A 27700-nucleotide genomic window follows, 5' to 3' on the forward strand; every position below is an offset into this window, starting at 1 on the left:
AATGCTGTTAGTACAGAAATAAAAAAAAATTAAAAATCAAGATAAAATAGTTTCAAGGGCCCCTCCAGATGCCCGAGGCCCTTGGGCTCTAGCCCAGAAAGCCCTCGGGTTAATCTGGGCCCTGGATGATAGCAGTGGTAAATGGTAAAAATGCTCCCCATGCTGTACATGGGTATGCATCACAGGAGGCCCCCTCTAGCAGGCTAGAGCCTTTACTGACTGAAGGCTTTGGTAAACAGGGAGAAGCCCTAAATTTTGCAAAAAATGTCCTTTATCACAGGATTTAGGATTTATCTGCCTTTCATAAATAGACCCGTTAATATCAAATCCTGGGCAAAGTGGCCATTCTAAAGTAGAGATGAGCGCACTCGGATTTATGAAATCCGAGCCCACCCGAACGTTGCCGATCCAAGTCGGATCCGAGACAGATCCGGGTATTGGCGCCAAATTCAAATCTGAAACTGAGGCTCTGACTCATAATCCCGTTGTCGGATCTCGCGATACTCGGATCCTATAAATTCCCCGCTAGTCGCCGCCATCTTCACTCAGGCATTGATCAGGGTAGAGGGAGGGTGTGTTAGGTGGTCCTCTGTCCTGCTATATCTCATGCTGTTCAGTGCTGTGCTGTGCTGTGCTGTGCTCAGTCCAGTGGTGCTGTGTCCTGTGCTCTGTGCTTCTAAGGGCATAGTTATTTCCCCATTATTCCCCTGTGTTTAAAAAAAATACCAAAAACTAATTACATTTTTTTTTAATTACCACAAAATTTGCACAACCAATCCTGCAGTATAAGCCCATTGGTACTGCAATATTACCAAGTTCACACATTCTGCAGTATCAGTCCAGTGGTGCTGTGTCCTGTGCTCTGTCCTGCTGAGTTCCGTAGTGCTGCTGGGTCCTGTGCTGTGTCCTGTTCAGTCCAGTGGTGCTGTGTCCTGTGCTCTGTGCTTCTAAGGGCATAGTTATTTCCCCCATTATTCCCAAGTTTTTAAAAAATCAAAAAAAAGTTATAAAAAATATTAAAATAAAAAATTAAGAAAAAAAAGTAATTATAACCAAATTTGCAAAACCAATCCAGCAGTATAAGTCCATTGGTACTGCAATATTACCAAGTTCACACATTCTGCAGTATCTTGTGCTACATATAATGGAGACCAAAAATTTGGAGGATAAAGTAGGGAAAGATCAAGACCCACTTCCTCCTAATGCTGAAGCTGCTGCCAGTAGTCATGACATAGACGATGAAATGCCATCAACGTCGTCTTCCAAGCCCGATGCCCAATCTCGTAGTACCAGGCATGTAAAATCCAAAAAGCCCAAGTTAAGAAAAAGTAGCAAAAAGAGAAACTTAAAATCATCTGAGGAGAAATGTAAAGTTGCCAATATGCCATTTACGACACGGAGTGGCAAGGAACGGCTTAGGCCCTGGCCCGTGTTCATGACTAGTGGTTCAGCTGCACCCACGGATCTTATCCCTCCTCCTCCTCCCCCCCCCTACAAAAAATTGAAGAGAGTTATGCTGTCAGCAACAAAACAGCAAACAACTCTGCCTTCTAAAGAGAAATTATCACAAATCCTCAAGGCGAGTCCAAGGGTGTTGGTGGTTGTCAAGCCTGACCTTCCCATCACTGTACGGGAAGAGGTGGCTCAGGAGGAGCCTATTGATGATGTAGCTGGCGCTGTGGAGGAACTTGATGATGAGGATGGTGATGTGGTTATTGTAAATGAGGCACCAGGGGGGGAAACAGCTGATGTCCATGGGATGAAAAAGCCCATCGTGATGCCTGGTCAGAAGACCAAAAAATGCACCTCTTCGGTCTGGAGTTATTTTTATCCAAATCCAGACAACCAATGTATGGCCATATGTAGCTTATGTAAAGCTCAAATAAGCAGGGGTAAGGATCTTGCCCACCTAGGAACATCCTCCCTTATACGTCACCTGAATAACCTTCATAGTTCAGTGGTTAGTTCAGGAACTGGGGCTAGGACCCTCATCGGTACAGGGACACCTAAATCCCGTGGTCCAGTTGGATACACACCAGCAACACCCTCCTCGTCAACTTCCTCCACAATCTCCATCAGATTCAGTCCTGCAGCCCAAGTCAGCAGCCAGACTGAGTCCTCCTCAATACGGGATTCATCCGAGGAATCCTGCAGCGGTACGCCTACTACTGCCACTGCTGCTATTAGTCGGTCATCTTCCCAGAGGGGAAGTCGTAAGACCGCTAAGTCTTTCACAAAACAATTGACCGTCCAACAGTCGTTTGCCATGACCACAAGATACGATAGTAGTCACCCTATTGCAAAGCGTATAACTGCGGCTGTAACTGCAATGTTGGTGTTAGACGTGCGCCCGGTGTCCGCCATCAGTGGAGTGGGATTTAGAGGGTTGATGGAGGTATTGTGTCCCCGGTACCAAATCCCGTCGAGATTCCATTTCACTAGGCAGGCGATACCAAAAATGTACAGAGAAGTACGATCAAGTGTCCTCAGTGCCCTAAAAAATGCGGTTGTACCCACTGTCCACTTAACCACGGACATGTGGACAAGTGGTTCTGGGCAAACGAAGGACTATATGACTGTGACAGCCCACTGGGTAGATGCATCCCCTTCCGCAGCAACAGCAACAGCTGCATCAGTAGCAGCATCTACAAAATGGCTGTTCGTGCAAAGGCAGGCAACATTGTGTATTACAGGCTTTAATAAGAGGCACAACGCTGACAACATATTAGAGAAACTGAGGGAAATTATCTCCCAGTGGCTTACCCCACTTAGATTCTCATGGGGATTTGTGGTGTCAGACAATGCCAGTAACATTGTGCGGGCATTAAATATGGGCAATTTACAGCACGTCCCATGTTTTGCCCACACCATTAATTTGGTGGTGCAGCATTACCTCAAGAGTGACAGGGGTGTGCAGGAGATGCTTGCGGTGGCGCGCAAAATTGCTGGACACTTTCGGCATTCAGCCAGTGCCTACCGCAGACTAGAGGCACATCAAAAAAACATGAACCTGCCCTGCCATCACCTCAAACAAGAGGTTGTGACGCGCTGGAACTCCACCCTCTATATGCTGCAGAGGATGGAGGAGCAGCAAAAGGCCATTCAGGCCTACACAGCCACCTACGACATAGGCAAAGGAGTGGGGATGCGCCTCAGTCAAGCGCAGTGGAGACTGATTTCCGTGTTGTGCAAGGTTCTGCAGCCATTTGAACTTGCCACACGAGAAGTCAGTTCCGACACTGCCAGCTTGAGTCAGGTCATTCCCCTGATCAGGCTGTTGCAGAAGCAGCTGGAGAAAGTGAGGGAGGAGCTGGTAAGCCATTGCGATTACACCAAGCATGTAGCTCTTGTGGATGTAGCCCTTCGTACGCTTTGCCAGGATCCGAGGGTGGTCACTCTTTTAAAGTCAGAGGAATACATTCTGGCCACCGTGCTCGATCCTCGGTTTAAAGCGTATGTTGTGTCTCTGTTTCCGGCGGACACAAGTCTACAGCGGTGCAAAGACCTGCTGGTCAGGAGATTGTCCTCTGAAGAGGACCGTGACATGCCAACAGCTCCACCCTCATTTTCTTCCACATCTATGGCTGCGAGGAAAAAGCTCAGTTTTCCCAAAAGAGGCGCTGGCGGGGATGCTGATAACATCTGGTCCGGACTGAAGGACCTGCCAACCATTGCAGACATGTCTACTCTCGCTGCATTGGATGCTGTCACAATAGAAAAAATTGTGGATGATTACTTTGCTGACACCATCCAAGTAGACATGTCAGACAGTCCATATTGTTACTGGCAGGAAAAAAAGGCAGTTTGGAAGCCCCTGTACAAACTGGCTCTATTTTACCTGAGTTGTCCCCCCTCCAGTGTGTACTCGGAGAGAGTTTTTAGTGCAGCGGGAAACCTGGTCAGTGAGCGGCGAAGGAGGTTGCTTCCTCATAACGTTGAAAAAATTATGTTTATAAAAATGAATAATCAATTCCTCAATGAAGTACAGCACTGCCCTCCAGATACTACAGAGGGACCTGTGGTTGTGGAGTCCAGCGGGGACGAATTGATAATGTGTGATGAGGAGGAAGTACACACTGTAGGGGGAGAGGAATCAGAGGTTGAGGATGAGGACGACATCTTGCCTCAGTAGAGCCTGTTTAGTCTGTACAGGGAGAGATGAATAGCTTTTTTGGTGTGGGGGCCCAAACAAACCAATCATTTCAGCCAAAGTTGTTTGGTAGGCCCTGTCGCTGAAATGATTGGTTTGTTAAAGTGTGCATGTCCTATTTCAACAACATAAGGGTGGGTGTGAGGGCCCAAGGACAATTCCATCTTGGAACTTTTGTTTTTTGCATTATGTGACCAATCAACAGTCGTTTGCCATGTTCAAAAAGTAAAACCAAATTTAAACAAATTCAAGAAATTGAACCAAAAGTAAAATGCCCTGTCATAATTTAAAACAAGAGGTATTGACGTGCTCTGACTATAACTACTGTATTGTTGTTTATATTTTATAAACACTACACTTGAAAGCTTGAGTCTTTTCTTATTAATAATATATATTGTGGTGACCCACTCCTCTACGCAGTCCAGATACATTTATTGGTGCGAATCATAAAAGTTCAGGGTTTTTAATATATATTGTGGTGACCCACTCCTCTACGCAGTCCAGGTACATTTATTGGTGCGAATCATAAAAGTTCAGGGTTTTTAATATATATTGTGGTGACCCACTCCTCTACGCAGTCCAGGTACATTTATTGGTGCGAATCATACAAGTTGATGGTTTTCTTATTATATATATATTGTGGTGACCCACTCCTCTACGCAGTCCAGATACATTTATTGCTGCGAATCATAAAAGTTCAGGGTTTTTAATATATATTGTGGTGACCCACTCCTCTACGCAGTCCAGGTACATTTATTGGTGCGAATCATACAAGTTGATGGTTTTCTTATTATATATATTGTGGTGACCCACTCCTCTACGCAGTCCAGGTACATTTATTGCTGCGAATCATACAAGTTGATGGTTTTCTTATTATATATATTGTGGTGACCCACTCCTCTACGCAGTCCAGATACATTTATTGCTGCGAATCATACAAGTTCAGGGTTTTTAATATATATTGTGGTGACCCACTCCTCTACGCAGTCCAGGTACATTTATTGGTGCGAATCATACAAGTTGATGGTTTTCTTATTATATATATTGTGGTGACCCACTCCTCTACGCAGTCCAGATACATTTAATGGTGCGAATCATACAAGTTCAGGGTTTTTAATATATATTGTGGTGACCCACTCCTCTAAGCAGTCCAGGTACATTTATTGGTGCGAATCATACAAGTTCAGGGTTTTTAATATATATTGTGGTGACCCACTCCTCTACGCAGTCCAGGTATTTTATTCGGTGCGATTTATACCAGTTGATGGTTTTCTTATTATATTGTGGGGACCACTCCACTACGCAGTCCAGAAAGATACCTCGTTGCAACGTTTTGGACTAATAACTATATTTTGAGGTGTTCAGAATTAGTGGAAATGCTTGTTATTGAGGTTAATAATAGCGTAGGAGTGAAAATAAGCCCAAAAACTTGATTTTTAAACTTTTTATGTTTTTTTCAAAAAAAATTCCGAATCCAAAACCTTAAATCCGAACCGAGACCTTTCGTCAAGTGTTTTGCGAGACAAATCCGAACCCCAAAAATAATGAAAATCCGGATCCAAAACACAAAACACGAGACCTCAAAAGTCGCCGGTGCACATCCCTATTCTAAAGGCTGGGACAAAGAATCCTAGGACAAATCTCTCACCAAAGTTAATAAGCAACAAGATACAGGCTTATAATTTCAAGATAACTCTGAATCAGAACTCAGATAAGTCATGTCCAATTAAGGCAAAAATACAGTACTAAAAATAGAAACCAGATGCTTTATATAGCAGCCTAATAAAAACACTAAGCCACAGACACAGATAAAAGTATTCAGTGTTATAGCAAAGGAAATAATATAGTGTCTTCCTCCCGTTCTCTGCTCCTTAAGTAAAAAAGCCCTATGGCATTTAATAAACCCAGTTTCTGCCACATGTATGACTCTTCACGCTTGGATAAATATGATTCTAATATATGTTATCAGACTATACTTTTGAGCCAGTATGTTAATTTGCTCAATAATTTTACATACAATTTAATTATTTCAGTTTTAATTGTCATTGACTTGACCAGTTGACTCTCTGCAGGTCTCTGCCTATACAGAGTTGGACATAAGTCCTATTTTTCTGTAAAATAACCTTCCTCACCTTACACTTGGATAGAGAGGCAGAACGGGGAGGGAAGGATCATGAAAGTGTAGGCCAAATACAGTAAGGGAGTGTTAACGTAATTCTGGCACATTCAGAGGGAGAAGCACTCACAGATACACCTAAAAGGAGGACACTTGGTGCAAGATACAAGCTGATGATGATACTGCTATTGCCCAGCCTGACCCTGTTTTCGTGCGTGTGTTCCTTTATGCAATTCCTAAGATCCTGTGGCTACAGAGTGTCTTCAGTCCTGCTTTGCTCAGCCTGGCTACTTGTATCAGTGACTCTAGAGTTGTTTTCTGGTCAATGTATTACCATACTTGCCAACTCTCCCGGAACGTCCGGGAGACTCCCGCATTTTGCGTGAGTCTCCCGTACTCCCGAGAGAATGTGGCAATCTCCCTGATCTGCCCAGAAGTGGGCAGAATACGGTTCAAACGCCGCGATTCACCGGGAATCGCGGCGTCTGGCCCCGACCCCACTGTAAAATGACGCGATTTGCGTCATTACATAACGGGGGCGGGGCTAAAATGACGCGATTTTCGGGGCCCCGCACCCTACATGCCTACCTCCTACTAGCAGCTCCCGGAAAAAAAAAATGAAATGTTGGCAAGTATGTGTATTACCAGTGTTTCCCTGTATGCAATCCCTAAGCTCATGTGACTACAGTGGGTCTTCAGTCCTGCTATGGCTCTGTCTGCTTACTTCAATCAGTGACTTTCACCTTTTTTCCTGCTAAGCATAACACCAGTATGATCCTGTATGCAATCTCTAAACTTATGTGACCACAGTGTGTCTCCAGTACTTGTGCTCCTGTATCCTTAGCTCCTTCGAGGCAGACTCAATCGAGAAAATATCCGTGCGAGGTGTCTTCAGAACGCCCGCAAGACACTATGCACAGATTTTTTTTGCAGAAATCTCACTCATTTTGTACCATACTACTGGTAAAAAAAGTGCACCCACAATGTTTACCCTGGATACCTACACTTCTCCTGTGACAGTTTTTACACAGTATAGTTTTACCCTGAAAGTATACTGAAAGAAGTTATGATTTATTTATTTTCTTTGGGCGGAGAAGCTCAACCTCCATTTATCTTATTTTTAAATATGTTACTACCCATAAATAATTCATTATACTGATGAAGAATTAAGGTGGTTATGCCTTGGGTGGTTATGCAATTTTGTTTCTTACCATCATGTATAACTTTTATATTGTAGGCATGGTCACACTATGGCAGAAAATAAAGATTAATTGTTTACAGAACAAGTAAACATGTGAATGGACATTAATATACAGAGTATATCAAAGTCTATGCATTACAGAACCAAATAGTATACCATAGTTTTCATTCTCCAGCCGTCCCTAATTTCCAGTGACAATCTGTAAGTGTTAGCCAGTGTGTTAATATAGTGTAAGTGGGGGCCAGTGTTTTAATATAGTGTGTGAGTGGGGCCAGTGAGTTAATATAGTTTGTGAGTGGGGGCCAGTGTGTTAATATAGTGTTTGAGTGGGGGCCAGTGAGTTAATATAGTGTGTGAGTGGGGGGCCAGTGAGTTAATATAGTGTGTGAGTGGGGGGCCAGTGAGTTAATATAGTGTGTGAGTGGGGGGCCAGTGAGTTAATATAGTGTGTGAGTGGGGGGCCAGTGAGTTAATATAGTGTGTGAGTGGGGGGCCAGTGAGTTAATATAGTGTGTGAGTGGGGGCCAGTGAGTTAATATAGTTTGTGAGTGGGAGAGTGGGGGCCAGTGTGTTAATATAGTGTGTGATTGGGGGCCAGGTGTTAATATAGTGTATGAGTGGGGTCCAGTGTGTTAATATAGTGTTTGAGTGGGGGCCAGTGTGTTAATAAAGTGTGTGTGTGAGTGGGAGCTAGTGTGTTAATATAGTGTGTGTGAGTGGGAGCTAGTGTGTTAATATAGCGTGTTTGAGAGTGGGGGCCAGTGTGTTAATATAGTGTGTGTGAGAGTGAGGGCCAGTGTGTTAATATAGTGTGTGTGATTGGGGGTCAGTGTGTTAATATAGTGTGTGAGTGAGGGCCAGTGAGTTAATTTAGTGTGTGTGAGTGGGGGCCAGTGTGTTAATATAGTGTGTGTGAGAGTAGGGGCCAGTGTGTTAATATAGTGTGTGTGAGAGTGAGGGCCAGTGCGTTAATATAGGGTGTGTGTGTGTGTGTGTGTGTGTGGGGACCAGTGTGTTAATATAGTGTGTGTGTGAGTGGGGACCAGTGTGTTAATATAGTGTGTGTGTGAGTGGGGGCCAGTGTGTTAATATAGTGTGTGTGTGAGAGAGGGGGCCAGTGTGTGTGAGAGTGAGGGCCAGTGTGTTAATATAGTGTGTGTGTGAGTGGGGGCCAGTGTGTTAATATAGTGTGTGTGTGTGTGTGTGTGTGTGTGTGTGTGTGTGTGTGTGTGTGTGTGTGTGTGTGTGTGTGAGAGGGGGCCAGTGTGTTAATATAGTCTTAATATTCATCTATCATATACTCATTTCCTGTGTCTCGTTCTCATTGTTTATTTTTCCATTGATCCTTCGATTCAGCAAGTCTGAGTTTCCCTCAATATGCTATGTTCCACTTGCTTTATTAACAGTTTTGTGCTACTTCATTTGAACAACTAAACACTTATTTCCTCATTTTCATCAAGTAGAGTTATGTGTATTCTTTGTTAAACTTAACTAACCCTTTTGGAACCTAAAAGATTTTCATGTTGCTATGTTACCTTCACAGAACCAAGACATCCCCAGTAAGCACAATAGATGCATTTAAATACAATACAAACTTTTATGTTCTGTTTCTATGCTTATTAAGTTAATAATAACTTACTATTACTATCATAATAAGTTAATATTACAATCCTCTCAGGACTCTTAAGACATGTATGTTGCACACAACAGCACAAAACCCAGTTTCCTAATCAACTATAACAACGCTACGATATTTCTCCACAATAGTAAATTTTGTACCAATGAAACACACAACTTCCAAGCAACCCAGAGCAACTCTACAGTATTTCTCGTTAAGAAATAAATATGCAAGAATGCAATATGCATCTCTTCAGTCACCCAATATAACACTACGATATTTCTTTACAAAATATGCACTTCTAAGTGAATATGATCCTACCAGGATTCTTAAGACTTCCCACAATAGCTAAAAACCCAGTTTTCTAATTAATTACAGCACACCTACAATACTTCTCTACAAAAATTAACTTTGAAACTACAAAATATACAACCCCCAAGCAACTTAAAACAACATTATGTTACTTCTCAATAAGGGGTCTATTTAATAAGCTCCTAAATAGAGGGATTACTTAAAACTGCAGTGTTTTCTTGCGAATTGCAAGCATTACTGTAGAGGGATCTTCAGATCTCTCACCGCATCTTACCTGCTCTCCCTCCTGTTACGATCACAAAGGTGGTCATAGTGACCATAGAGAAGATAGGATATAGGTACTCTTGTGTGTTCGCAGGGACAGCAGTTTATCGTGACTGCTGTTCCTGCAGAACACATTTAATAAATGCTCACAATCTTTCATTCCTTATCATTGCGATAAGGAATGAAATTTATTGTGTCAAAAATGTGCTAATTAATAAATATGACCCTAAGAGGCATATTTAACAAATAATGAGAGTGCACTATCGTGCACTTATCATTAAAAAAACATCCCTCTGTGTCCCTCGCATATTTAAGAAGGCTGCATCGCATTAGATATCATGGATATCTGCTGCTTTGCACTCCTTTTCGTTTGTAGGAGCCGTCACCATTTTACAGTATGGTGACTGCTCCCAGCCGCGATCTAACAAGTTCCGAAAATAAAAAAAAAACGGAAACTTGTCATGTTAATGTACACCAGCTGAAGCTGAACCTGGTGTACATTATCATAATTGAAAGTTTTCAGTGCTGTCAGCTCTGCTCTGAAGAGCAAAGCTGGACAGTGCATGTGTGGAGGGATCACATGATCCCTCCCTGTAACTCACCGCTCACTCTGCAACTATAGTTGCAGAGACAGAGCGGAGATGTCTGTGAAGTGTGAAGACAAATGAAGAGGACCTGGAGGACATCGCGTTTCGAAGAGGCGGGGTAAGACTGATTTTTTTTTTTATCACAGAAACAGCAGTTTATCGGAACTGCTGTTTCTGTGATCCGTTTTTTAATTTGAGAAATAGTTCAATCCTTATCCATGCGAAAAGGATTGATAACTATTTCATTTTTGACGAGCATTGATAAATGTGCCCCTAAGAAACATATATGGGAGAACGAAATCTGCAACTCTTCAGCCACCTTAAGCAATGCTATGATATTCCTCTACAAGTACATAATATGCACTGATCTTAAACATTACCTCCAGCATCAGAAACGAACAAACAGCACAGGAAACGAAAAAATGTACTATTAATTTGTATTCTTCCGATTGAATTCTACATATAATGCAGCCGGGGTATAACTATTAACCATGACAGGTTCATTCTTACTATTTTCCCTGAAGAAACCACATACTGCCAGCCCATTTGGCACCGTCTGTGGATACTGAATATAGTGTCTAACTGAATTATCACTACTACTATCCTTAGATTGACTAAAATAGAATCATTACAAATGAAGCTTTATTTCATCTTTCACTTTCATTCTAAACTGCAAACCAGGAACGGGATGTAGCAGCAGCAAGCAAATCAATGCTGCCTCCACATAAATCCAGAAGGAGGTGATAGCCGTAGCAATCACCTGGACCAGCAGCAAACATCATACATTTTTCTCAATAAATACAGCTGAATGGGATGCAGCAGCAGCAGGCAAATTAACGCTGCCTTCCCCTAATTCCAGAGGAAGGTGGCAGCCGAAGCAACCACCTGGACCAGCAACAAACAACAAGTGGTTTTCCCAGCAACTTAAACTGTAAGTGACTTACTAGATTTCACCAAATACCGCTAAAGATATCCTATTACATTCTGCACATATGATTCACTATTTGCCACAGACCATGATAGTCACAACAGTATCTAACACCAATACAGAACTGATTACCACGATTTCTTGCATATTTCTTCTCTCCAAATTAATACCCAGTATAAGTACTTTCTCCCATTTTCACAAAAAAACCCCGGATACAAAAACATTTTCGATCTCAGTCATCATCCATACTGTTGAACAACTCTTCCTGTGTCGACCTCCAGGCTCGCGGTGGTAGTCATCATAATGACACTGATGCCACCGCCACCAGCTATACCGACAAAAAAAATCTGATTTGAAAAATGACTATAAAAACAAAATGCAGACTAAGCATAAAAATGACAATCTACATCACTGGCACGCTTCCGTTATATAGTGAAGGCTGGCAAAGACGACAGTTTGTTTTGACATCACTTTGCGACTTGCAGTTTCTGTATTTAAAGCGACAATGCCAACAGGCAAATAGTTTGCTATGTCATTTAACAAGCTAAAGAGTTTTACATTACACACGGCTGTTGGCATTGCCACTTTAAATACAGAAAACTGCAAGGCTCTATGCAAAGTGACGTCAATACAAACTGCCGTCTTTGCCATCCTTCAGTATACAGAAGCATGCCGGTGATATAGATTGTCATTTTAATGCTAAATCTGCATTTTGTATTATAGTCATTTTTCAAATCAAATTTATTTTGTCAGTATAGTCGTTGTCGGTGGCATCACAGTCGTAATTTCGTACCCAACCCCAGGCAAGATACTTCTAATTACTATACCTATGTGCATAACAATATTGTTACATTTACTTGTATATTCAAATAATAAATAACTTTCTGCCTTATTATTGCTTCTATACAATCATCATCATCATAAGATGAGCTTAACATGGATCATCATCATCATTTATTTATATAGCGCCACTAATTCTGCAGCGCTGTACAGAGAACTCATTCACATCAGTCCCTGCCTCATTGGAGCTTACAGTCTAAATTCCCTAATATAGACACACACTCACACACAGACAGAGAGGGAGACAGGCCGACAGTGAGGGAGAGACAGGCCGACAGTGAGGGAGAGACAGGCCGACAGTGAGGGAGAGACTAGGGTCAATTTAATAGCAACCAATTAACCTACCAATTAAGCTACAGGTATATTTTTGGAGTGTGGGAGGAAACCGGAGCACCCGGAGGAAACCCACACAAACACAGGGAGAACATACAAACTCCACACAGATAAGGCCATGGTCGGGAATTGAACTCATGACCCCAGTGCTGTAAGGTAATGCATTCTGTGTTTATATTTCTTTACTGATTGTGATAAATCTACATTTATACCACAAATAAGACTGACTCACTATTGTATCTAATACACTGTGCACACTCTCCAACCAACAACCGATGCACTAGGATTCACATTCCTATACTTGATTCCGCCTCCACCACCTGCATACTAAGATAAGAAGCAGCAAAGGTGGGGATGCAATGCCCGAGGGGTGTGCCCTTACAAGTGGGGGTGGACAGTGTCGGACTGGCCCACAGGACTACCGGAAAATCACCGGTAGGCCCCTCTGCCTTACGGCCACACCCCCTTCTAGAAGTGGGCGGAGCCCATTCAGCTCACATGTTCGGTATCCCTGCTGCCCTCCCCGGCATCCCTGCTGCTGTGTGTACAGAGTTCATCTCCAGCGGCGCACGGAGGATTGTCGGGGGGGGTTTCCCCCCGCCGACCCAAAAAACAAAAACAAAAAAAAAACGAGAGAGCAGCAGCTCCGTTTCGCCAGCGCTGTCCTATACAGCAGCCGCGGCGCTGTCTAAGAAGCGTCTGCGGCGGTGCTGTATACAATACAGCACCGCCGCGGACGCTTCTTTGACAGCGCCGCGGCTGCTGTATAGGACAGTGGCCACTTAGTTAGCGCAGGGGGGGTTTCTAGAGACTCAGAAACCCCCCCCCTGCGTGCGCCACTGCTCTCGTCTGCTTGTTATAAACCTTTGTAATCATTCTCACTGCCGGCCTGGTGTGGAGAGTTCCCCAATCACCATCCTGATATCACCCGTGTTACACGCAGTACGTGTGCCCAGATCCTGCCAGCGTGTTAGACAAAGGAGCGTGTGCCTGCTGGGAGACCAGGTCCAGGGATTCTTGTCAGATATTTCCAGATAAGGTTTGACCACGGAACAGTTCCCCCTACGCACATCAGACTTCTTGTCAGTAAGTGTGTTACACACAAACTGTCTGAGCGTGAGCGGAATAATAAAGGGAATACTCGTAGAATATTTAACTTAAACCAGAAATTAATGAATGGCTGCTGAACATACGTATCCTGTCATCCAGCCGGCAGCCACGTTCTGGATCAAAGGGAGGGGGGGTCAGCTCACCTGTTGATCGGCGTCCCTGCTGCTACAGATGACTGGCTGCAGTCATCTTTCAAATGCGATTGCAGCTGCGATCATGTGACCTGCCCCCTCCTCCCCCTGTCAGCTGACTGTCTTATGCTCCCGCCGCCGCTGAAGGACTAAAGAGCAGAGGCTGCATCAATCAAAATATGGGTAAGTAGATTTTCTTATTGTTATTTAATATTATTGGATATGTCTTTTAATTTCCTCCAAATTCCAGGACTTTCACTTGACACAGAATTATCTTATGTATATATCCTCCATCTGTGCTCTAGCTACTGGGTAAGCAGAGGCTTACTGCAGAGAATATATATATATATATATATATATATATATATATATAATATATATATATATATATATATATATATATATATATATATTAGTGTGTGCGCGAATTGAGAGAGCACTATTCCATGGCATATGTGAATTGGGGGGCACTATTGAGGGTATAATTTGAATTGGGGACACTATTGTGGGCATAATATGAATTGGGGACAGTATTACGTGGCATATGTGAATTTCGGGTACTACTGTGTGGCATAACATTGGGGCACTACTGTGTGGAGTAACATTGTTTGGGGCACTACTGTGTGGCATAATATTGTTTTGGGGGCACTACTATGTGGCATAGGGGGGCTGCCTATCTATACTAAACTATAGTGAGGGGGGCTGCCTATGCTAAACTATAATTAGAGGGGGCTGCCTTTGCTAAACTATAGGGAGGGGGGCTGTACAGAGAACACTATAGGGAGGGGGTGATGGGACCTTTAATTTAATGCTGGGGTGGTTTGGGTCTATAATTGAATGTAGGGCTGAGTGTGGGGAGGAGGGCTATCTATTAAATGTGAATATTAATATTTAATGTGGGAAATGGATGTATTAAACGTAAATGCTATTAATTTCTTGCTGGGGCTGTTTGGAGGGAGGGTGATAGGTTTATTTATTAAATGGGAATAGTATTAATTTAATGTTGGGGTCGGTTGGAGGAAAATAGATCTATTTATCAAATGTAAGAACTATTACTTTAATGTTGGGGCTGGAGAGAGGCCTATTTATTAAATGTGGGTGCTGTTGATTTAATAGCGGGGATGGTTGGTGTTTTCTAAATGTATCCATTATTTTGTCCAAATAGGACCCTCAACATTCCAGGATACAGACAAGCCGCAACTAAAGAAACCAGAAGCCACAGGTGATAAAAGTGACAACAACAGGTAGGACAGTCTGTCAAATGTTCTGAGTCTAGTGCAAGCTTAGCTAACCTGTGGCACTCCAAGTGTTGTAAAACTACAAGTTCCAGCATACCCTTCCAGCAATAAGCTGCTATCATCATCATCATCACCATTTATTTTTATAGCGCCACTAATTCCGCAGCGCTGTACAGAGAACTCATTCACATCAGTCCCTGCCCCATTGGAGCTTACAGTCTAAATTCCCTAATATAGACACACACTCACACAGACACAGACAGACAAAGAGGGAGATAGACAGACAGGGAGACAGACAGACAGAGACTAGGATCAATTTTTTGATAGCAGCCAATTAACCTAGCAGTATGTTTTGGAGTATATTGGCAAAGCATGCTGGGGCTTGTAGTTTCACAACACCTGGAGTGGCACAGGTTAGCCAAGCCTGGTTTACTGGAACAATCCCAATTTTTGGTGACTGTTCTACCCAATCTAAGGGGCATGTCAAGACTGTGTACTCTATATACACACTGCATTCTTTATATACTACACTATGGTACTAGCTGTCCTTCGTGAGCTGACCACTCCCCCTCTAGTGTTTGGTCCCGCCTCTATGATGGCCGGCCACACCCCCACTGGTGGGCCCCTAGCGTTGCAGTCCCCCGGTGGGCCCTTCATGCCCCAGTCCGACACTGGGGGTGGAGCACTGCCTAGGGCTCCACCAGGGCTTGCGATGACTCAGGCTGTATTGCAGAAGTAATTTACAACAAAAAGACAATGTGCATTTTTGTCAGTTTGTTGCAACAGAGAGATCCTATAAATGAATAGATGCACAGAAAAATATAAATTAAGATAATTTAATATAAACACACAACTCTGCTTCAATTTGTTTCTAATTAAATAATCACACTGATGTATTTTGCTAATTCTGAAAAAAAAAATCCCTTTTTTTCTGTGCCTCGATGACTCTGAATCAGTTGCAGGCTGGGCTGGGGTGCATCTGCCCCCCGGGCCGGTCCCATAGTGTGCTATCTTGGGCTGGGCCACCTACATTTTTGTACATTTTAAAATAGGCTGCTGAGTTAAATCTTCTCTAATGTCAGCTTTATGCTTAACATTTCCCTAGACATCTATTATATTATGTTCTAGAAGTATAAGCAGGTAATTTCCTGTTGTAAAGCATAATTGTAGTAATAAAAGTATGCAACGTTTGTAAGTGTTTGGTACAGTCTAATTATGGAGAAATCATTGTTATTATTTTGGAATGGGTAAATACGGATACAAACAGGTCCATATTTCCATTGTGTGCCTTCCTAGGCAACTTTTTCAGTGATGTTGTATATTTTCCCACCCACCCCCTTCTACTCCAGCTCCCCATGGTTCCAGCCCTAACAACATACCATCTATGTCTATTAAATACATGAAATGATTCCACCCCAACTGAGGTCATGGATAATTTTTATAATGGTCTAATGTTGCAAGATAAGCTATACATAGTATCCAGACCCAGTATTATCTTGGGGTGACTTTATAATCTCTACGCTGCATTATCAGTTCTTGAATGCTATAGCAGTAAAAGTTTATTGAAAGAAGTATGTAAAACATATTAGATATATATTATGAACATGTCCAGAGGTCATCGTGTCAGATAGAATAATTTGTTATGTCTTTTTGGAGTAAAGAGATAATGACACGCATAAATTCACCTGCACATCAGCAAAATGTCATTAGTGACTGTCACACGCCAGACCCGCAAGCAGGTGCCAGCGGACTTACCTACTCCATGACAGCATTCTCTCCGGCGAGTGATGCAGCGTCCTCCCAGTGGCGAGCTGCATGCACAGACCCGTTCCTCTATTTAATAACTCTCCAATCCCCTCCCAATGGTCCCTCTTCATTGGTGGGGTATTTAAAGCACCTGACAGAATATGTTCTTTGTGATTACTTCACTGTGGTGTTAGGTTCTGGCTCCACATGCTTCTGCATACCTCTCTGCTCTTATATCTGTATTGGACTCCATGTTGTTCCAGTGACTCTATTAGCCACTATTCAGTGTCACCTCCTCGTGTACAGCCTACAGTTCAGTGTTACCTATCCGCAGACTATCTGTACTGGACCTCACGCTGTTCCAGTCTCTCCAGAGTTTCCAGTTACCATTAGCTAGTGTCTATCTGTTCTCCATTCTCCTAAGCGGGTCTGTCTGGTGCTCACCCAAGGGGCCATGACCTGTGGGGCAGGGGCTGCAAAGACCATACCTCCTTGCGGGGGTTCCTGGCGAAGACCACCTGTTCCGTTATACTCTGCGCCTTTGGGTAGAGTAGTGCCATTCAAGGTAATGTTTATACCCCAGCAGAATCAATGTTTACAGCCTCCAACAGTCAACATGAAATGAATACTGATGCTTCACATTTTCAAGTTACTTTTACTTTAGCCATATGGGGCGTATTCAATTGTTAGCGTTAACGCTAACAAACGAGCGCTCAAAAAATCTTACCATTAATACGGTAATTACTCGCAGAATTTCAGCTCGGCGAGCTGAGATTCCGCGAGTAAACTACCGTATTAACGGTTTTCGCGCGCAATATTACCGTATAAACGGTAATATTTTTTGAGCGCTCGTTTTTCAGCGTTAACGCTGACAATTGAATACGCCCCAATAGATTTTGTTGAAGAGAAATTAGGTATATTGCCCAAGTCAGTTTTAGTCTGTTCAGATCCAGTTGGTCAACAATCATGTTAAGCAACTGGATCACAATCCAAGCACACAGGTACATGGTGTCTCTAAAGCCGTGCAACACATCAATAAATGTATTGCACCACATTGCACCAGCAACCAGGAAATTATGTAATTATTGTGGCATAGGAAAAGACTGACAAACACATACTAGAAATGGATAGAATGAGAACAAGTCACAGATGGCCCGGCACTAGCTGTTATGGTGGTCATTATTTAATCTGCTTTTTCCAACACAATAGGGACACATTTTGATCAGGAATGGTGATTGGTTAGAAGCCCTAGCATGATTTAATGGTTGGTCAATTCGGTCAAATTTAACACATTGTCCAACCAAGCACAGTGTGGGTATCCTTCATTTTTAAGCCTGTTATTTTCGCTGATACATTTGCATTGAAACTGACAATTGTTCACTACCAATATTGGTTCTGTGTAAGAAGAACAGAGAAATCAAAACAGGAATACAGTAGTATAAATAAATAATACATTTTAAAATCTTAATAGGTGCCTCATAAATAATAACATAGGGCCTGATTCATTAAGGATCATAATAAAAGTTAAATACTGCCTTTTTTTTCATGTAGGACACATATATCAACTTTAAATTTCAGTGTACAAATAAGCTATCAAGTATTTGTGTGCTACATGAAAAAACAGTCAGTATTTAACTTATGTGCAAAACAGAATACTAATTTGCACCCCTTGCATTGTAACATGGTTTTGTCCAGGAGACTGAAATAAGATACTTTTTAATTTAAGATCCTTAATGAATCAGGCCCATAGTTTTTAAGTGTTACTAGGTACATTACATCTGGCGAAGTGTGTGATTGGTATATCATTTAAGTACACTTTCCTATTAAAAACTAACAGTAATTTTTTGCTCTACTTGTAATTTTTCTTTGGTGCCCCACTGAATATTGTTAAATTATCTTACATATCTTTATTCAGTTAGTATTTGTGAATATTTGTTTCCTCTTGTTAACCTAGCGCCATATATAACTATAAGACCATGTTGAAATAATTGTATTATTGTTATTGTGTTATTTTTTATGATTATCGATTTTAGAAAATATTTTGTTTACATTATTAAACTAAATGTATAACATATGTTTTCAAAGCAAAATTACAATTTGTATACACCACTATTGATCAATGTGCTTTGTATGTGAGTTTTGTCCACTGTTCAAATATAAACATGTTGATTCTTACCAGGCGGTTTTCTTTTCCTGTAGCATCTCTGCAGGTATTAATTAATTCTCTCTCTATGGCAGCTGGAGTAAAGTCAATATTCCTTTCTAGTAAAGACTGGTAGAATTTGTGCAGAAATTCCTTACAGACTGAAAAACAGGTACAAAAGAAATGAATTCATAATATGAAATTCCTATTTTTGGAGCACTGTACTTTTAATTAGACTATTTCCTACATGTTTTTAAATACCGATTGTTATTACCACACCAATATTTATCACAGGCCAACTTGCTTTACAGAGTTTCATAATAATGGACATCAGATTTAAAAACAATGAATGTAATTATCATGCAATGTAAAATAAGGGCTCAGAGGCAGACAACATCATTAAAAAAGTAAATGGAAAGTTTAAATTGTAAAGTGAGGTTTGACAACTTAATGGTTTATATAAAGTTAATATAAAGATTAGTCTAAAGAAGTTTTCGTACCCTTGTGCAAATGACAATAGGATATTAAACATACCTGGAAGAATTAAAGTTTCCCCATCATCAAAGGAAAAAGGTTCTTGACTGTAAGGCTGGTTAAGCTGTGGAATTCCTTACCATATGAGGTGGTGACTGCAAATTAACTAATAAACTCTGAAAATGGATGGGATGGTTTTCTTAAAAGAATTAGTACCTGTAGCTGTAAATAACAGAGGGTATCATGCAGGTGATTGATCCAGGCAATTATTTTTGGGGTAAGGAAGGAATATTTTTCACTGTGAGGTTAATTGCGAGCTGGGGGTTTCTTTGCCTTCCTTTGGATCTAGACAAGGGGTTGGCAACCGTCGGCACGCTTGCCAAATGTGGCACACGACTCTGAAGTTACTGGCACGCCAGGTCTACTAGTGTTGTCTTGTGCGGGGGTCCATGCAAACGCTAAATGATGAATATGCACCCAGTGCCGACAGCAGCCATCAACCCGAGTGATAACTGCCTCTCTGTCGGCAGCCTGCAGAAGCAGCCCCTAATGGTGAGACATATTCCTTGCACGGCATCCAATGTACACTGGGTAGTGTCTGTGCTACACTGCATCCATACACTACATCTTGCATGCAACTAGGACTGACTGGGGTACGTACACATTTACAGATATTCATGTAGAGACTCCCGAATGAGTGATAACATGCACAATTTTATTTATGGATGAGCAACCTGTTGCTTCTCAATATTGTGTAAAATAATTACAAAGTGCTGTTTGTGTGTGTATATATATATATATATATATATATATATATATATATATATATATATAAAAAACTACTTTTACAAGCTTTTCAATAAAAAAAATTGGACTGTTGCTCATACCATGCTTACCCAGAAATTGTTAGGGCATATTTTAGATGTGGCTTTCCTCTGTTATCAAACAGCATTCCTATATGATGTGTTTTGTTTTACATAAATGTTACCCAGTCACATGGCACATGATGTAGTAAGCAGAGAGGCTTGGAACACCACTCTGAGCTCTATCTGCTCTATGTATTGCAAAATCCTCCCCTTCCTTCTCCACCCTCTGCCTTCACATGACATGATGAGAGCACTGAGCTTATATCTGTGTAACTGGCAACCATATTTTTTTGTAGCCTCTTAAGAGATTTTGAAAAGGAGACAATTTGTAGAAAGACAGTTAAGAAAAATGCAGAGACATGCTTAAAATGTACTTAACTTGCTATTTAAAGATAACAAGATAAACCTTCCTTGTGGGATTCATACTTTAGTAGGACATAGCAAACCTATTGTATCTAACATAAACATACATAATTCATAGTACCCCCAATAACTTCAGAAGCATATTGACACCCTGGAAAACACACATTGAGGCTCTTATCATACACCATACTGGAGTGGCAGGGCAACTCACAACCTCTCTCCCTGGTTATATCCCTTATACACTCTCTCCTTCCTTCCCCATTGCACTGCTGAGGGGTGTGTCCGGCACCTCCACATGGAACCTACACTACTACACACAGAATGCCACATGGAGGGAAGATTATTTTTATTTTACTGTAAATGTTATGGCAACAGCATCGATAAGCAAGGAGCTTAGCAGTGACATTACTGCTGCATTGCATTGTGGATCAAACACTTGTGTTAACGGGGTGCAAATAAAAAAAAAAAAATCTATCGATGTGACATATGTTTTATTGCATTTATAGGACTTGATAAAGAGGCCCTAAAGTCTTTAACTATCAAAAATCTCTCTAACTTTAATAAATACATTTTGGACTTATAATAACTTATAAAAAAATATATAAAATATATAAATAAACAATAAAAATGTACTTCCTTATAGTTGCACAGACAGGCTAGTGCCATCACGTGCGCAAGCTGGCAGTTCTGGAGGCGCAGTTCAGTTCCAGAATTATCCTACCTTCCTGGGAGGTCTCCCAATATTTGGGAAGAGTAGGTAACTGTGACGCAGGAATGAACACACATAGACAGACATATACACACAGGAGAGAGGTGGCCATTCTCCTGCAGAGCACCTCTTCCTGGTAAATAATTGTGTAAATAAAGAGACTATCCTGCATACAGTATACATCTAGATGTGAAACTTACTATTACATACTGTGTGCAGGACAATCTCATTAGCCGGTTATCTTGAGCAAACACGAAGGAGAGTTTCTTTTTCTCGTAGTACAGATCTTCATCCTGCTAAATACATGACTGTCTGTCAATGTTATTTTATATATGTAGGACAATCTGCAAGGTCAGTTATCTAGAGGAAAATAGTGTATGATAAATTTATAGCAACATCTGCCCCCATTTATGAGAGCAGCTGCCAATTTCTTGCAATATGGGAGACACAAAAGATCAGGGAGATTAGCCTATCTTCCTGGGACTCTGGCAGATCAAGCAATATTCTGGGAGTCTCCTGGACATCCTAGGAGAGTATGGCTCAAACAAACATGTCATGTACTGTTATATATATATATATATATATATACATATATATATATATATGTATATATATATATATATATATATATATGCTTTGCATATGACAGTTATTGGCTACTGTGTAATGATTGTTACCTTTAATGTGCCCATCTGCCTTGGTTCCCCACTCCTCTTTCCCACATGCATTTTTATGTTCTGTACCCTCTACCTTCCCATTGATGGTTCATTTTAAACACTTTATTAAAAAGGTTACTTTAAAAAAATACTATTTTAAAACAATTTATTCAGAATCTGCAAACCCTCTTTATTAAAACGTTTAAGTGGACATATCACCTCAGTGTCAGATGTTATCTGTACATGCGATCTTGCTGTTGCAAATACATATCTTGACCTTGACGAAAACGACATACAAGACATACTAATTGTGCATAAGCAAGACAGAATCAAAACACATCATTTTTAGAAGTCGTCAACCAAAAGTTCTTCTAATATTTTTAACAGTCCACGTCAGTTGAAACTGATACAATTATTTTCCAAGAAGTATAGTAGATAGAAAAGCTCTCTCTGCACCTATTCAAATGAAGCAAATGTATTCAAATGCAGTAGGGACGGAGATAAAGTCTGTAATAGGGACACAGTATACAGACAATATCATAGCATACACCAGTGGTTCCCAACCTTTTTCGACTTAAGTATCCCTTTTGAACCCATTTCTATAAATTGTACCCCTTGTTTTTGAAATAGCCGATTTTAAACACTGACACTCTTGTTCACTGCCTGTCTTAATGTATAATAGTGTAAATGAGGAAATAAGTTGGAAAAGGAAAATTACTACACTAAAAGTACAAACCATAGATTTAATTTTATAATATTAATAACACAAGCATTTCACAAACTTATTTGTCTTATCTGAAAAGTCTGTTATAACTAGAGATGCTCACTAACCCCCATGTTTTGGTTTTGGTTTTGGATCTGGATTACCGTTGTGTTTTGGTTTTGCCAAACCGCCCTTGCGTGTTTTGGTTTTGTTTTGCAATTTTGTTTAGAAAAATCAATGTTTTTGGGCATAAAATAACCTAATTTAGCGCTCCACCTGTTTCTTGGATAAGTAAGGTAATTCTAAAGCCATCCCTCATGCCTCCTGTCTCAGCCATCCCTCATGCCTCCTGTCTCAGCCATCCCTCATGCCTCCTGTCTCAGCCATCCCTCATGCCTCCTGTCTCAGCCATCCCTCATGTCTCCTGTCTCAGCCATCCCTCATGCCTCCGGTCTCAGCCATCCCTCATGCCTCCTGTCTCAGCCATCCCTCATGCCTCCGGTCTCAGCCATCCCTCATGCCTCCTGTCTCAGCCATCCCTCATCCCTCCTGTCTCAGCCATCCCTCATGCCTCCTGTCTCAGCCATCCCTCATGCCTCTGTCATCACTCATCCCTCCTGTCTCAGCCATCACTCATCCCTCCTGTCTCAGTCATCCCTCATGCCTCCTGTCTCAGCCATCCCTCATCCCTCCTGTCTCAGCCATCCCTCATGCCTCCTGTCTCAGCCATCCCTCATCCCTCCTGTCTCAGCCATCCCTCATCCCTCCTGTCTCAGCCATCCCTCATGCCTCCTGTCTCAGCCATCCCTCATCCCTCCTGTCTCAGCCATCCCTCATGCCTCCTGTCTCAGCCATCCCTCATCCCTCCTGTCTCAGCCATCCCTCATCCCTCCTGTCTCAGCCATCCCTCATGCCTCAGCCATTACTCATTCCTATCTTCTCATCCGTTTTTGTAAATGACAGGTTGTGCGCTTTACTTACCTGCTCAACAATGGCTCCTGTGTCCTTCGTGCAGCTCCTCTGGGCGGCTGGATGTCGGCAACTCCTCCTCCATGGGCGGTTCAGTCATGATCCCACATGATCTCACATGACTGAACAGCAACAACTTAACAGCGCAGGTGCAGAGAGCCGCAGCCGCGTCTCGGCTTTCTGAGTTTAGAAAAAGTGTAGACCAGGTCACCAGATGTTCACAGCCCTAATAACGGAGCGTGTTGGGGCCAGTCCATAGCTACTTATTATTTTTGTTGTACCCCTGAAGTGCCCTGCACATACCGCCGGGGGTACGCGTACCACCGGTTGGGGACCACTGGCATACAGGAATAAAGCGTGTTTGTAAATGTATTAGCTGTTATACTACAGTGCTATAGATAGGAAATTAATATTTAAACATTCTAAATTTCTAGAACAAAGTTGACCTCATTGTTAAAAATAAGCAAAGAAAATAAAACTGTTTACAGGAGAGTTATAGTAAATTGACTTATCTCAAAAAGATATGAACAAATTAAAAAAAATGTAGGTTATCCAATTGGAGGAGGAGAATCACATGCTGTTTTCCATGGTAGTAAACCCATTAGTGCAAATTCTTATTTTTTAAATATATAAATGTGATAATTATATGTTGCAGTATACATACTGTGGTACTATACTAAAACACTTCCTAAGGATGGCTTGGTTGGTCTACTAAAGGTAGCATTATAAATGCATTTAACGTTTTCTCCCCCTTTTCATAATGTAAATGTTCATGGCCTCTAACAGTCTTCAAAGTACACGAGATGTATTTACAATGCAGAGGAGTGATGTTTCACATGAGTGCTAACTGGTAGTGCAGGAAAAGGGTGAAAAAATACAGCAGCAGTGCTTGTATAAGAAGTTGATTTGAATGAATAGAGTTCCCTGAGGGCTACAGGAAGAACAAACCAATGTTTGGCGTTATTAGTTGTTCCTAAGGGGTCTAATTATGATCAGTGGCTAGTGGGCAGTAGTAACTATAATTTGGTATCTTTGTATATTGCAGTGATACAAAATGTAGTACCACCGCTATTTACCGTGCCAGGGCTCATTGACAAGCCCAGGCGAAAATTCACCTTCTAACAAGATGTAGAACCCTTTCATTGGCAGCCTAGGAAGGGACCTACTGTAGCTATTGTGCATAGTGATGAGCACTGGCGAGGGATATACAGCAGTCTCTCCAGTGGCACTGAACTCCATTGAAATGTCATGCTCATTAAAACAAAGCATGTAACGTAAGAGTATAACGTAATTCGCATGTGTGGCCTGCAATGCACAAAGAAGTGTGGCACACCCATGAAGATGTGGTCTTTTCTGAGCAGTCGGAACTCCACACACGTCTATATAATTTGCGGCTACTCCATCCCTGCTGAAGGGATACGTGCTGATCATTCTGGTCATCAGCATATACTTGTAAAAAAAACATGCCCCATCCCCCAACTGAAATCAGCAACAGAGCACACAGCTAGGGCTGGGTTTCCCACAAAATCTATCACCATGCTATGCCAGACTGGGCTGGTCACACAATAATAGAGACATTTACGATGTGGGGACCCTCTAACATAGGTATGAACCAGCCCCAGCCTGGTCAGCACAGGGCTGACTTACTTAGAGGAGTTGGGCCCACAGACAAAAATGCAGCCCACTCCCTCTAGGGAAACTAGCCCATTTACATACAGTTATCTGACTGTCACTTCCTTATCTGATGTGAAACTTAGCTGCCAGCATGCAGGATGTTTGGAATTTACAGCTGTCTACATGACACTGTTATCGGTAAAGTCCTATGTGTTGTTTTATTACATGTTTATTACATGTGTACATTTTCTTTATGTCGCTATCATAGCCGTCAGATTTTTTTTGTCTGTTAAGTCACTGTCAGGAGAATAAGTATCGCAATTATCATTACCACCGTTCATTAGTGAAGTGGGTGGGGCTTAATGACAGCAAATTGTGTCCCTGCCCACTACTGTAATAGACTGAAAATGGTTATGTTCAGTCCAGGGGCAGGATGATTCTTGTAACCATGCCCCCATGACTCAGCAGGGATATCTCAGGCAAGTATGCTCTAAACAAGGCCCAAAGTGTTAAAACAAAAATAATAATAATAAAGAAAAAGTCAAGTTTTCATTGTGTAAATTCAAAATTGCCTGTAACTTTGCTCCAAAATTGCCTGGAGTCTTTGCTGTTACAATTAACTGAAGCTAGTGTGCTACCTTAGACCAGTATTAAATATTACAGTAAACCTTTACTTATACTTATATCCTGTTAGTCTATTGTTTTAACATATCAAATATTTCTGTAAAGCCTCTGGCAATACAGGACCAGTTAGAGGATAAATTTTGTATAGTAAGCCAGGTAAGACTCATATCTGTTCTGCCATAGACTGCTTTACTTTTTAATTAAAAAAAATAAAATAAATAAATCTTGGAAAATATTATTTTTATAAAATTTACATACGTAAGCTACTTACACTTTTATTCACAGAAACTGCCTTAAAATGAATACATTGTTTCCATGTTTTTAATGGAAAAAGGTAAGATGTTGTCTTAGGAATGTTCATGGTTTCAAAATAGTTGAAATTGTAATAATAAAGTTTAAAATCTTAAGGTGTAACATGTGTTTTAACTAATGTCAAATTACCAAGCATTATTGTTTGTTCAGTCACTGGTTAGAGTACTTTCAGATGTTGTTTTGATTAATAATTTACATTAATTCAGTACTTAATATAAAACCATGTCCACACATACATCTTCTCTAGCGGTATGGGCAAGCCACAGCACTCGACACATCCAAAAAAACACAAAAAGAAGTCTGGATCCACATGAAGGTTTTTTCCCTTCCCAACGCCACGTTTGAGCATGGAAAATGATGTTTGCATAATCTTCTGTGCTCTTACATACAGCTGATACTGTTTAGAAGTAGCAAAGAGGCAACATAAGAACAATCTGCTTCTTAAAAATCTGTCATGGTGAGGTATGTCACAAGGAACATTTGCTCACTGTCACCAGAGCGTGCATGATGGCCAACAATACTGTCAGGTTAGAAGCCAAACTAGGCACAAACCAGTAATCATCTAATGAGCTCTGCATGTGCACATTTCACCTTCACTGCAAACAAGCTATTCAGACTGAGAACTTATCAAATGAACTGTCGGGTAAAGGAATTCCTCAACATTGCCCTACAGATAAAAATAATAATCACAGAACATGTTAGTCTGACTTTAAGCTATATTTTAATGTAGGATCGCCACCTGTGGGACACTTGTGGTTAAGTCTCCTAACAAAACTTTGTAATGAAAAATAATGCAAATTGTGAATACAAGGTGTTAGCTGTCAAAGCTAAACAAAACTGTAAATTGTATTCAATATATTAAATCATTAGCTATTTGGGACTGGACTCCTTTCCTTGTATGTAGTTTTATGGAATATAACTGCAAAATGTTTTTTTAAAATGTTAGGTCCTAATCAAAGGCATCATCATTTGTAATTTTGTAATTGTTCTTGGTTCAAAAGCATATCCCAGTTGTTTAATATCTGGATTAACTATAGTTTTGACAGTTTACACCAGGGGGTAAATGTATGAACCTCCGGATTCTTCAACTCCGGCGAGTTCAGCGTCTTCAGCGCTTAAATTTAAAGCGGCGCTGCCTTGTAAAGGGAGACTTTAACCAGTAACCAGTTACTGTTAATTACTAGCATGTATCAGGAATGCTCACATTATATAACCTATTACTGTCATGTTCATCCTTCTCCTTCACTAAGAAATACACTGACACAATGTTAGGTTGTTTATTATTTTACCACATCTAGGACCGTGGCGTTCCAGTAACTAGAATTGATATGTACATTGGTGCAAATAGCCACTTCCTAAATGCATAGGATATTCCTGGTGCGATATATGTGTGTTTTTTCTCCAATTAAGGCTCTCTCCCAGTCTACTGCCCCTTATATCTCTAACCTCCTCTTCATTCACACTCCCGCCCGCTCCCTGCGCTCGGCCAATGATCGCCGCCTCCTCCACTCTGATCACCTCTTCCCACTCTAGAATACAAGACTTCTCCCGAGCTGCCCCCCTTCACTGGAACGACCTCCCTCGCTCCATCCGTCGCTCACCCAATCTGTGCTCCTTCAAGCGGGCACTTAAAACTCACCTGTTCCTTAAGGCCTACCAACCATCCATTTAACCTCTCACCTCTTCTGTTTCT

The 27700-nt window shown here is 41.4% G+C and overlaps 1 protein-coding gene across 1 annotated transcript in view; it reads right to left on the reverse strand.

The window, feature by feature from the left end:
* The window catches only part of CDNF (cerebral dopamine neurotrophic factor), a 50644-nt gene that overhangs the window by 14771 nt on the left and 8173 nt on the right, over positions 1-27700 (reverse strand). The window contains exon 2 of the mRNA XM_075208676.1: positions 18751-18878. Coding sequence (XP_075064777.1) covers positions 18751-18878 — 128 coding nt within the window. The remainder of the gene's footprint in view (positions 1-18750; positions 18879-27700) is intronic.

This window comes from Mixophyes fleayi, chromosome 4 (assembly GCF_038048845.1).
Source record: "Mixophyes fleayi isolate aMixFle1 chromosome 4, aMixFle1.hap1, whole genome shotgun sequence".
NCBI classification, from domain to species: domain Eukaryota; kingdom Metazoa; phylum Chordata; class Amphibia; order Anura; family Limnodynastidae; genus Mixophyes; species Mixophyes fleayi.